General features: G+C 43.7%; 1 protein-coding gene across 1 annotated transcript in view; it reads right to left on the reverse strand.

Moving 5' to 3' along the window:
- The window catches only part of LOC138973693 (uncharacterized), a 36,771-nt gene that overhangs the window by 5,203 nt on the left and 17,720 nt on the right, over positions 1 to 13,848 (reverse strand). Inside the window, exons 6-8 of the mRNA XM_070346423.1 lie at positions 13,301 to 13,414; positions 12,754 to 12,816; positions 9,305 to 9,423 (exon numbers count right to left, since the gene is read on the reverse strand). Of these exons, the coding sequence (XP_070202524.1) occupies positions 9,305 to 9,423; positions 12,754 to 12,816; positions 13,301 to 13,414 (296 nt within the window). The remainder of the gene's footprint in view (positions 1 to 9,304; positions 9,424 to 12,753; positions 12,817 to 13,300; positions 13,415 to 13,848) is intronic.

The raw sequence follows: 13,848 nt of genomic DNA on the forward strand, positions 1-13,848 counted from the left end.
TGTCAAGTATGATGTCTTTACATAACATCTGTAAAATATGAAAGGATTTGAACCGTATACTTGTCACTATGACCTTCCAGTTACCCCAGCCCAGTAAAGCGTGCAAGATGTTTCCTGAAAAAAATGTCGCTTTGTGGTGCGAGTTCAGTGTGACATGCATAGTTTCCAGAGCCCCATTTTTGACTTTCAAAGTTTATCTACATATATTTAGCAATGCACGAGCAAAATATAACAACTTAATGGTGCCTTTTGGTTTAATGCTATGGTACAAATGCTAGTGATGGTGTTAACAGCTTGAAACAGAAAATAACAGGGGGGGAGTAGTCTTCCTCAATCAGGTTCAGAGCATAATGTATTTCAATTTTAAGAGGTAGCATTATTTCTGATAAGAGCCAATAAAATGATGCTGAATATTTGAAAAATGAACTTTGTGACTCATCTGAGTAGCAGGAGAGCCTGTGTGGTCGTCAGCGTAAGGCTTGCAGTCTTCAAGGCTATTACTAGATGAACAACTTAAGACTGCGTTCGTTTATTCGCCTGTTTCTTAAGCTTGAGCTTTGAAACTTGACATGCGTCTAGGGCTATATGAATGCTTTACAATTCGAAAATATAGTGGACTCTCGCATTGTTTAAAGGTCACAACAAGGTCATTACCAGGTAAAAACGAGGAAAACCGAGGGAAAGTGAATCACTTTTCATGGTATAGTTGAATTTTGACTAAGAAGAGAAAGTGCGCCCTAGAATATTTCTTGTTAGCATCGATTTTTATGTTTGGCAGGCCCCAAGCTTCCAAAAAATACCCATCTGGTAGAGTCCGCTTTTGGGTGCACGGTCAGCCCTCCGCCGTGACGGAGTATTTGGGATGAACAGACATTGTTTCAGAGTTTGCTGTCCAGAAACCCGTCAAAAAAGAAGAGATAATGTATGTGAAAGAAAACCAACCAAGAGTAAAGTGATACAATTGGAATACGGACACATATCTCTTGGGGCCTGACCCTTGCAGGTAGGTGGACTGAAAGTGGTATGTGAACAGAACAGAACCAATTCTGGTCTGTTTACAACCGCATGCAAGCAGCAAAGAGATCGTCGTCAGATCAATTTACAATAACAATACAGAGACTCTGGATATAAAACCTATTTGTCTCTTATCCGAGGAAACACAAATGTCAGGTGCATGATTGTGTGTGTGTGTGTGTGTGTGTGTGTGTGTGTGTGTGTGTGTGTGTGTGTGTGTGTGTGTGTGTGTGTGTGTGTGATAATGAATGCTTATGTGTAACTAGATGAATACCCGCTTCGCCGGGTAGCCGGCTTCGCCGGAAAGAAGTGGAGCCGAAGGTACCCGCCTTGCCGGGTGAGTGACGCACCGTAAGCCGGCTTCGCCGGGTGTGTGGCGCACCGTACGCGATTGACGCCACACGAAGGAAGGGAGATAAACGCGCAAACACTGGAGAAGATATGGAGCGTTGTGGACAGTGACCTTCTAAACATAGTAACGGGAATATGGATTGAGCGTTGTGGACAGTGACCTTCTAAAAATAGTAACGGGAATATTGATTGACGCCACACGAAGGAAGGGAGATAAACGCAAAACACTGGAGAAGAAAAGGAAGAGTTACTGGGAATGGATGAACAGAAAAACCAAAATCGGTTCAGCGCTGCGCGCTGAGAGCACGTGTTGAAAATTGTCATCGACCAGATTGTGTCCGGGGTGTACGTGAATATGCCCACCAAATTTGAAGCAGATCCATCGAGAACTTTGGCCGTGCATCGCGAACACACACACACACACACACACACACACACACACACACCCACACAGACAGACAGACAGACAGACAGACAGACAGACACAAGTCGTATATATACTGTTCAAAAAAAGAAACGCATAGCTTGTAATATTTGGTTAATTTAGTTATATGGCTACAAGGATATCCACCAAACTGCAGAAAATGTTTATCTGGTCGTCGACCTTTCGTCCATTGCCACAAGTGAGCTCTGCACGTGACGCATGCGTTATCAGTGGCTACAATGTCAAAATTGCTCATTTGGCATGACCACTCGTCATGCTTCAGTGTAATCTCGTGAAAATCGGGGAATATTGAGCTCTCACCATGTCTTCCAAAACCCATAAAAGCGGATTGTTCGCCACAAAGAAATCAGACGACAATTCAGCGACGAAAGATGGCCCGATTGAGCAGAGAAGACCGCCAAATTGCATTGGGTCGTTTACAAGCAGGCCAAAGTGAAAGTGCAATCGCCAGGCACTTCCACGTGTCCCAGAGCACCATCAGTAGACTGTGGGTCAGGTTTCAAGCCACTGGCTCCGTTGCTGACTTGCCACGAGCGGGAAGACCAAGGGCGACAACTGCTGCTCACGACCGCTTCATACGGCTCCGCCACCTCCGGAATCGTTTCCTGTCGGCCTCATCTTCTGTCCAGGCTCTCCCCGGGCCACACCGATTATCGGACCAGACCGTGCGGAACCGCCTGCATGAAGCTGGTTGGAGAGCTCGCAGACCTCACAGAGGAGCTGTCCTCACCCGCCGCCATCGCCAGAACCAAGTGCAGTGGGGCAACCAGCACCTTCGCTGGACCGTCCGGAATCACTGGAGACACGTGTGGTTCAGCGACGAGTCCTACTTCCTGCTCCAGCGACATGATGGTCGGAGGAGGGTCTACCGGAGAGTAAACGAACGTTACGCGCCCAACTGTGTGGATGAGGCACCCGTTCATGGTGGTGGAGGCGTCATGGTGTGGGGGGCGATCAATACCGCTGGAAGGAGCACCCTGGTGCACGTCCAAGGGCGCATAACTGCCCAGCGATACGTGGAGGAAATTCTGCGCCCACACGCCCTTCCTCTTCTGGCTGACCAGGATGCCATATTCCAGCAGGACAACGCTCGCCCGCACACAGCACGACTCACCACCCAGTTCCTCACCGACCACCATGTCCAGGTGCTTCCCTGGCCATCCATGTCGCCAGACATGAACCCGATAGAACACCTCTGGGATGAATTGGACAGACGTGTGCGCAGGCGAGAAGAAGCGCCGGCAAATCACCGCGATCTATTGCAGGCACTTCAGGAGGAGTGGGACACCATCCCACAGCAAGATATCCGGCATCTGATCCAGTCCATGCCCAGAAGGTGCCGGGCAGTTGTTGCTGCTCAAGGCAGTCACACCCCCTACTGACTTGACAGCCTCGGCACCCAATCGTATTGATTGACTGATTGATTTGAAGATGCAAATGAACTGTGTGTGCATTCAACTGTGTCCATACCAAATTTCAAACAAATCTAAATATTGGATTTTCTGTTAATTTTTTCGAAAAATAAAACAAATTTGGCAAGTAGCAACTATGCGTTTCTTTTTTTGAACAGTATAGATATAGATTGTGTGTCGTTGGGATAAGTATGTGCGTGCAAATCAATATGTGTATTTTAATGTGTTATTCCCGACATGTAGTAGGGTTTGGGACATGGTGGCCCCCATTATTAGACTAGGCTTTACCATGTGTGTGTGGGGCCCTCAAACCTCCTCTTAGAAAACACGTGGAAAAAACACTTTTGGACAAGAATTAAGAAAAGTGTCGTCGCGGTTGACTGTGTCGAATGTATCATTACGTCATGTATTTTAAACAAAGGGACACAATCGATTCTCGTTCTTCTTCTTGTTCTTGTTCTTGTTCTTCTTGTTCTTGTTCTTCTTGTTCTTGTTCTTCTTCTGCGTTCGTGGGCTGAAACTCCCACGTGCACTCGGGTTTTTGCACGAGTGGAATTTTACGTCTATGACCGTTTTTACCCCGCCATTTTGGCAGCCATACGCCGCTTTCGGAGGAAGCATGCTGGGGATGTTCGTGTTTCTATAACCCACCGAACTCAGGATTACAGGATCTTTTCCGTGCGCACTTGGTCTTGTGCTTGCGTGTACACACGAAGGGGGATAAGCCACAAGCAGGTCTGTACACAAGTTGACCTGGGAGATCAGAAAAATCTCCACTATTAACCCACCAGGCGGCCGCGGCCGGGATTCGAACCCTCGACCTTCCGATTAAGAGGCCGACGTCTTGCCACCCCGCCACAGCGCCCGTCAAGCTGAACTGAGTGACTGGGAGTCTGTCGCTGTCTCTGCGGGAAAACAAATGACCGGGAATGGTGAAACATGTTTGGGAATGGTGAAACAAGGCGTTTTAGCATGTGAGAATTATATGCGAGGACGTTTCAGGAAATACTTCTGCAAAGTGAGTAGCTGAGCTGGGTTACGGTGTACAAGGGTTCTGTGTGCTGATCAGTCTTACAAAGCAAGCCATGTGTATAGTTCCACGTGTTTTTTTCCACATGTTTTCTTACCGGAAGTTCTGGTTCCCCTCACAAACCGTATGGCCTTTACCTTAGGTCTGTCAATTATGCTGGGTCTTGCTGTCTTGCAGGACGTGAATCGAGAAATTGAGAGAAAAAAAAAACTGAACAATTGAGTTGCTCATGAAAGATAAAGAATCATGCACGCAGAGAGACAAGCAACACACCCGAACATGCACGCATTGGGAAGGCAAGTACTCTAAAATATATGTTCGTGTATGCATGAGCACCCTCACCCCTTCCTCCCGCCACCCCATCCCCATTCCCCCCCCCTCCCCCCGGGAACACAAAATGCTTGCACGCACGCACTCACCGACACGTACACACGTACTCAAACCAGCCAGCAAAGCTAGCCTACCCCCTCTTTACTGACATCCACCCCAGCCCCCCTTCAATAGCCCCCACACATACACACACGCGCACACACACACACACAGACAAATATACACACACACACACACACACACACACACACACACACACACACACACACACACTAAAACTGTAAATCTACATTTAGTTTCTTTCCTATATCCGATAAAATTGTGTCAAGGGAGATAACAAAAACGTGTTTCTTATAACCGGTGCCTTCTTATATATGTTTGTTTTCTTATCCGGAGAATGTTAAGGTGAAGAAAGAAGGCATTTGGCAGGGAAATAGTGTGTCATATTGTGCAAGCAATGTTTCTTATAAGCGATGTTCTTATAAGTGGGTTGGACTGTAGTGTGGGGGGAGAGGGGGGGAGGGAGAGAGAGAGGGAGAGAGAGAGAGAGAGAGAGGGCGGGGGCGAGAGAGAGAGAGAGGGAGAGAAAGAGCGGAGGGAGGGGTGGGGGAGAGAGAGCGAGAGAGGGAGATTTTCGAAGATTGTCCATGTTAAGCGAAAGAATGATAGTATTGCTATTTACAACCCAATCTGTCTATGTTTAAACTGTTCAGCATCGCTCACAGTATCAGAGAGAGAGAGAGACAGAGAGAGAGAGAGAGAGAGAGAGAGAGAGAGAGAGAGAGAGAGAGAGAGAGAGAGAGAGAGAGAGAGAGAGAGAGAGAGAGAGAGAGAGAGAGAGAGAGAGTGGCAGGGTTTATGTTTAAACTGTTCAGCATCGCTCACAGTATCAGAGAGAGAGAGAGAGAGAGAGAGAGTGGCAGGGAGCTGGTGAGAGAGAGAGAGAGGGAGGGAGAGGGGGAGAGAGAGAGAGAGGACGATTAAAGATAGAGAGAGAGAGAGGGGGGGAGGAGAGGAGAGGGGGGGAGAGGATGGAGAGAGAGAGAAGAGAGAAAGTGTGCAAATGCCTGTTCACGGAGAGAATTATAGCTAAATTATAATTGTTTGAAAATATTGTACATTTTCGAAGATTGTCCATGTTAAACGAAAGAATGATATTATTGCTATTTATAACCCAATCTGTTTTTGTTTAAACTGTTCAGCATCGCTCACAGTATCATACTCATAGCGAGTCATATTGTAACTGAGGTTCAAAAAGAGAAGAAAGAAAGAAAAAAAAAAAGTAACTACAATTAAAATAAAGGTTGAGATTGACACTTCATTCAAACGGTTGTGTGACGTGTCTAGTGTGTTGGCGAAGTGTCTTGTGCTTGTCACTTCTCGCTTTCAGCCCTCACCGCTGGCTAGCACCGTCTGTCCTTTTTAGGACAACGCGAAACGAGAGCAGAATGCGTCAGTCTCTCCTGCCAGTATAATAACCTCGCCACAACAAGCCCTATGTAGTGCCTCCATCGCGGCGACAGGCGTAAACTGGGTACCGCAAGGCCCCAGGCTAGACTACAAGGACTCGGAGGAGGTTGGCCCCTAGACGTGCGGCATGCAGGCCCTACACCGGTGTGTGGAAACGCCCTGGTGTCCACGACCCAACCCCCAGCTATGGGTCAAATAACCGGGCAGGATAGGCTCGTCAACCCTGGCAGGCAGCTATCCTAAGAGAAGACCACTCTGAATTCAAAACGAGGGTAGAGGAGGCTCATCATCCATGGAAGGAAACTCGTCTAGGAGAAGGAAAACTCCGAAATGAAACCCACGCAGTCCCTCGAAGACGGAACGGCACTGGCCTTTTTTAATGATAATAATAATTGTCAGTAAGTACTGGTGTCACATGACTGAACCGTCGAGTCCTTCGAGTCAATTCAAGGGGAGTCACTCCGCACAGTCAATCCGTCGAAGCTCGACTGGAGGTTTCGAATCGCAAATCCTTTCTCCGAGTTCAAATGAGGTCTCTCTGAAAGATCATCACTGTTCAGATTAACGCTACACTGGAATTTACAAACAGAAATTAAAATGCGTGTGACGAAAGCACGACACACTTGAGACACCCCACACAAAAGTAGATCTTTACTGTACACGACCTGACCACACAGTTATGCCTATTCAAATGCGCGTTGCAAAATGTGCGTTTGGAATCTTCTTTTTTCTATGGCGGTACAATCCCAGTGCACTAAAGGATTTATAGAGCAAATCTCGAAAATAATTATTGAACTCAGCGCTATGCGGTTCGTTCAATAATGAATTTTCTCGATTTGCTCTATAAATCCTTTAGTGCACTGGGATGTCTCAATAACTTAAATAATAATAATAATAATAATAATTGTCAGTAAGTACTGGTGTCACATGACTGATGTGAACCAGTTGATTGGCTAATGGCGATGCGCTTAAATCTGTTAGCGCACTCTTGGAGTGCGCTAACTTTTCCTCAGAGCGTATTCTTCCGCCCTTTGCCTAAGCGAGACTGTGCTCTCATCCTCAGAATTAATTAATGACATGTAGCTTATATTCTCCACAATACCAAAATACTATAAATTCCTGTTTCTCAATTAAAGCAGAAGTGGTTTTTTTCTGACAGATTGCATGTGCCTGTGCCACAGTTGCCACTATCTAAAAATAGAACCCGCTGTGTCTATTTTTCAGTTTCGACTTGCGAAGAATCTTCTCATAATTATGCCGCAGCTTATTATCCACATTACCAAATGATGTTAGTATACAATTCCCAGCAGCTAACAGAAAACACAAGTGTTATTCCGATAACGTACCACTGAACTAGATCAGCATTTGGAATATATATAGGCCTACGTAGCAGACTAGATTACACTGAAATACGACTGCATCAGTTCAGTAAATGAATGGTTTCCGAATTATTATTTCAAGGCAACAACAATCGGAATCGAAAACGTGTAGGGTTAAGAACGTTCTTACCATGTATAAAACGTATTACCAGCCTGCCTTATGCGTGCAGACGAGCAATTGTTGTTTTTGAAATGAGACTGCAGTGCAGTGCTGTGGTTTGCTTGCCCTAGCCGCCTTAGCAGACGACATAAACCTCGAAGCAAATTAACATGTTGGGCAAATGTGAACAAGCAAACGATGGGGACATACTACGTGTAGGGTTCACATCATTCTTACGGTTCATATATAATAGTACCAGTCTCCCCGATGAGTGAAGATACAACAGAAGAAACATACCACATTTACTTTGAAAATCCGAGTCTGCTAACCGTGGCCTTGGCCGGAGTCAATTCAAGGGGCAACACTCTGCACAGTCAATCTGTCGAAGCTCGATGAAGGTTTCGAATCGCAAATAATTAAGAGTACAGTCCTTTCTCCGAGTTTAAATGAGGTCTCTGTGAAAGGTAATCACTTTTTAGCTTAACGCTTCACTGGAATTTACCAACAGAAATTAAAACAAGAGTTTGCGTGTGACGAAAGCACGACACACTTGAGACAGCCCACACAAAAGTAGATCCAGTGACACAAACCTGACCACACAGTTACGCCTATCCAAATGCGCGTTGCAAAATGTGCGTTTTTAATCTTCTTTTTTCTCTGGCGGTACTGACAATATCGTTATTGAAACAATCCCAGTGCACTAAGGGATTTATAGAGCAAATCTCGAAAATAATTATTGAACTCAGCGCTATGCGCTTCGTTCAATAATGAATTTTCTCGATTTGCTCTATAAATCCCTTAGTGCACTGGGATGTCTCAATAACTTAAATGATAATAATAATAATAATAATAATAATAATAATAATAATAATAATAATAATAATAATAATAATAATAATAATAATAATAATAATGGACATTTGCTATAGCGCATAATCATATATATGCTCAATGCGCTTTACAATAATTAATGCCGTGTGAGATGGAATTTTTTTTACACAATATATCACGCATTCACATCGACCAGTAAACCTCAAGCCTATTAGGGCGAGCATTCACCTTTCACGGCCTTTATTCCAAGTCACACGGGTACAGGGCCGGACCAAATGAGTTGTAAGGGGGGGGGGGGGGTCCTCCTTTTTTTTGGGGGGGGCAAATCAGCGAAGTGGCGAAGCCACAAGCGCGCGCCTGCAAACTAGGGGGGTCCGGGGGCATGCTCCCCCGGAAAATTGTTGAAAAACGGTTAAAATCTGTGCAATCTGGTGCATTCTGGGCCTTGTTTTGAGGGTTAAGAGCAGCTTTGTTTTGGTGCTAAAACTAGTAAAAGTCAAAGCAAGGTACATGCTTTTTCCAGGGGTGGGGTTCCTGGGGTATTTGATGGACATTTTTATCTATGCCTATACAATTTTGCCAGGAAAGACCCTTTTGTCAATCGTGGGATCTTTAACGTGCACACCAAATGTAGTGTACACGAAGGGACCTCGGGTTTTCGTCTCATCCGAAAGACTAGCACTTGAACCCACCACCTAGGTTAGGAAAGGCTTAGGGGGGAGAAAATTGCTAACGCCCTGACCCAGGGTCGAACTCGCAACCTCTCGCTTCCGAGCGCAAGTGCGTTACCACTCGGCCACCCAGTCCGGGGAGCAGACCGGGTGCCTACGCTACTTTCGACAAATGGTTGTGTCATCAACGAATTGACATAACAGATAAAAAGTTAAACGTTACAAAGAAATGTTACGAACCACACTCTGCTTGAACAAACGAAATAGTTACCTGCAAGTCTATAGTTACTTCGGTCACGTGGGTCGGGTCTAATGAGGAAAGACCCAGATCCATAGGACTGCAGTAGCTTGTATCCATCCGGCCGTGCCACATTTTCAGAAAAAAGCAACCTAACGCAAATAATACATTGATTAGTTTACTATTGTTGTTTGTTGTGAGTTTTTTAAGCAACTTTGACAGAAAATAAAACCCTCCTTGCAGACCAAGGTGACATTCTGCCCGTTTTAAAATTAACATTAATATGCATCTGGAGCCACAGTTGTTTACACCAGCGTAATTTAATCTACTTACCTGCTTATTCCCATCAGTTATGTTTGGTTATGTACTCTACTACTCTATTATCCCAATGCTGGAAAGTTTATGTTACTTTAACCCCATGGAAAGCTAGCAGCAACAATAGTCGTGCTACCCAGCTGTATGCATATTTGTCACAATCTCGAAGGAGATAGTGAGGTGCGAGGCGAACGGCGTGAGACACAGGCAACAAAACAAAACAAACGGAGAATAAACAAGTGCGTAAGGCGAAAATACAACATTTAGTCAAGCTGTCGAACTCACAGAATAAAACTGAACGCACTGCATTTTGTTCACCAAGACCGTGTACTCGTCAGTCCACCGCTCGTGGCAAAGGCAGTGAAATTGACAAACCAGAATAGCGCAGTGGTGGTTGCGCTGAGCAGCATAGCACACTTTTCTGTATCTCTATTCTTTTTAACTTGCTGAGCTTGTTTTTAATCCAAACTTAGCATATTTATATGTTTTGTGAATCAGGAACCCACACGGAATAAGATGAACATGTTTTTAAATCGATTTCGGAAATTTGATTTTAATCATAATTTTCATATTTTTAATTTTCAGAGCTTCTTTTTAACCCAAATATAACATATTTATATGTTTTTGGAATCAGAAAATGATGAAGAATAAAATGAAATTGGTTTTGGGTCGTTTTATAAACAAATATTTCAATTACAATTTTTAGAATTTTAATGACAAAACTAATCAATTAATGTTTAAGCCTCCATGCTGAAATGCAATACCAAAGTCCGGGCTTTGTCGAAGATTATTTGACCAAAATGTCAACCAAATTGGTTAACAAGAAGAGCAAACGCTCGATCGAGTCACTTTCGCAGTTCTGAATATTATATGAGGCAATTTTTCCTTCAAGACATACCTGTGACCTTGAAAAAGGTCAAAGGTCACCAAAGCAGACGTCAAAGTGTAGAGGTCACTGGGAGTCACGTTCACATAAAATTTGAGCCCGGTCACTTTTATAGTTTCCGAGAAAAGCCCAACGTTAAGTTGTGTGTTGCCGAACAGAAAAGGCTAGTTATCTCCCTTGTTTTTCTGATAACGTTCGTAAAAGGCTACAGATGTAAATACTTTGATGTAAAGAATAATCCTACAAATTTTCAATCACATCCGATGAACTTTGTCAAAGATATAAAATGTCTAATTTTTCCTTTGACGCTGACCTGTGACCTTGAAAAAGGTCAAAGGTCAACGAAACCATCGTTAAAGTGTAGAGGTCATTGGAGGTCACGACTAAACAAAATATGAGCCCGATCGCTTTGATAGTTTCCGAGAAAAGTCCAACGTTAAGGTGGTGTCTACGGACGGCCGGCCGGCCGGACGGCCGGCCGGCCGGCCGGACAGACTAACACTGACCGATTACATAGAGTCACTTTTTCTCAAGTGACTCAAAAAATGAGAGCGTGACAGTGCCGCTTCAACTTTCACACAAAGCCGGATATGACGTCATCAAAGATATCCATCAAACAAATGAAAATACCGTGTAGAGATATCATACTCAGGAACTCTCATGTTAAGTTTCATGAACTTTGGTCTATTAGATTCTCAGAATGGCGCTACACACACACACACACACACACACACACACACACACACACACACACACACACAACACACAAACACACACACACACACACACACACACACACGTACACACACACCCCCCCACACACACACAAACACACACACACACACACACACACTTACACCACACCCTCGTCTCGATTCTCCGTCTATGTTAAAACATTTAGTCAAAACTTGACTAAATGTAAACAGTGACAAACGAGAAAGAATACACGTTTAAAAGCCTACCTAAATAAATAAGTAACACAATTAAAGATGATACAATAAGAAAATAGAAGTGTTAACCTAACCTAAGATTTCTACCACATACTCAACTGAAAATCCATACGGGTCGCTGTCCTAGCCTGCAGTGCCATACATGAGCTCACGCACACGTCATTCGCAACGTTCAACCATGACTACAAACTAAATCACGTGCGTCCCGAATCTCTCGTCACAAGCGTACTATGACTCAGCAACACTAACGCTTGTGACAATGTTTAAGTGTAATCAGCCACCTTCTCTTATGGCAGAATTACCGAGGTCATTTACATGGTGGGACTTAGATACTGTCTCTGAGTCTGCACATACAGTTGATCAGTGTCCATCCCGGATTAGATTCGAACCGGCGACCCTAGGATAACAAGCCCAGTGCTCCACCACCTGAGCTTCCAGGCCCCCTGTATTCATCTTTACTTTACTTTATTTGGTGTTTAACGTCGTTTTCAACCACGAAGGTTATATCGCGACGACTGTATTCATCGATAACACACAGCTACCAAGGAAACAATCCCATATTATCCACCCTTAATCTGCGATACAAAAGCTTCCATATAATAATCTCTGCAAACTGTACGACACACTTTTTGGATCAAATGTGTTCTTTCACAGGAGGCACATGACGGCCACTCAAATAAGCCTCCCCTTAAAATTGACCGAAATAAAATTGAATGCACAATTCGGCAACTTCTAAATACAAGACGAAAGTCAAATCAGTGATCTATCCAGAACAGATCATTGCATTAGGTTGTATTGCGTAGTTTGTGCGTAAAGCCATTCCTACTAATGTAGGTCTCGATCGAATTGGCTGTCGAAAATCGGAGGTGTTGTTTTCGTCAAGTTCGAAGGGAATCGTCACACCAGCAAATTGTGTCATCCAAAACGCACACGACTTCCGCGTGCAAACACACACTAATTGTTACAATTAAGTACTACCAAAGTTCCCTTTGAGTATGGTCACTGATGTACATGTTAACGTGGATGACATTTGTTGGAAGATTGTTTACACACTCATCAACAACCTGGGTTTTTAATGTTCGTAGAGTTTTCAATAGGTACCTTACGTTGTATTAAGGTCAATAGTGTGGGTACCCTTATATTTTAGCATCGGTCACGTGTGCCCTGTCTAAAAAGTCTTTGATCAAAGAAGTGGGCCAGCAAGCCAAATTAAGTGCCTAACATGGCATAGAAAGATGTAATCTATGACACGAGATTGTTTGCTTTAAACGGCTATACCTGTTGTTGTAATAGATGTTTTGTAAACTTTAGATTAAGTAAAGCATACTCACGAACTGTCTTCTGGGCTGAGTCGTTGCACCACATCGCAAGCCTCTGGCTGGGCATGCACAATACTATAGCCAATCAAAACACACATTTTAGTCCAGTAAAAAAAAAAGCCAGATCATTACAACCAAACGCAACATTTTTTCAACAACCAGCAAAATACCAACTAACCATACAAATAAACACACGCTATGAAGAACACAACCCAGGATCACATAGAAGACCTAATGGGTTGAAAGGCTTCATAACATGTGTAAATAGAATGCTTGCAAAAAATAAAGGCTATGCAAACTATCAATCAATTTTGTTTCTTACATGACCATGTTCTGATTGCCTCTTTCCTCATACAAGAACGTTGCTTACACGATCATGGTTTGCTCTTATATTAGAACAAATTCATAACTTTGTTTCTATCATATTTGGAACACCTTTACTTTTGACCGCATTATCTGTGAATGCATTTATTTACCGCCTTTTGATAACAGGTTTGTTGCTGTGTTTGCTGAAGTCGTCGCTGTTAAAATAAATAATGTTTGGTTCAAGGATACTCACGCAATGCTGTCAGAAGAAGTAGTTACGTTATTTTCTTCTGAATCGTTAGCTTCTGGTGCCATGAGAGATTCATTCTCTCTCTCTGCTGAAGGAGGGTCAGTTGTATTCCCATGTCTAAGCAGGAAAGAATACGCTCAATTAAATATTAAGCATCTCACACACACGTTATGCACGCGATTTTTATTTGACCCAGAAAATTGTAATGCTGCATATCACATTTAAATGATCACATATTAAAATTACGTTCACGTTTTTCCCGTTTTTATATCAGTCCTCGTCACCACCTGACTTTGATACAATTCATTGGCATCATCAGTTTGGAATTATAAGTGGGCTGTGCATGGACCGATCTGACTTTGAAAACACCAGTGCCGAAGGGTGTGCCAATCTGACGATATGTAGCTTGAACAATCTCCTTAGTCTTCTCCCCCCTTCAACTGTGCTCCTTGAAACCGAAAATGAGGTCGATGTTTAGAAATCGTAGTGGAATATGTAGTGTGATACGCCACAGTCTAATGTGGGTCTAATTACACAGTAAACCTGTGATG

This window comes from Littorina saxatilis, linkage group LG8, assembly GCF_037325665.1.
Source record: "Littorina saxatilis isolate snail1 linkage group LG8, US_GU_Lsax_2.0, whole genome shotgun sequence".
In the NCBI taxonomy this organism is placed as follows: Eukaryota; Metazoa; Mollusca; class Gastropoda; order Littorinimorpha; family Littorinidae; genus Littorina; species Littorina saxatilis.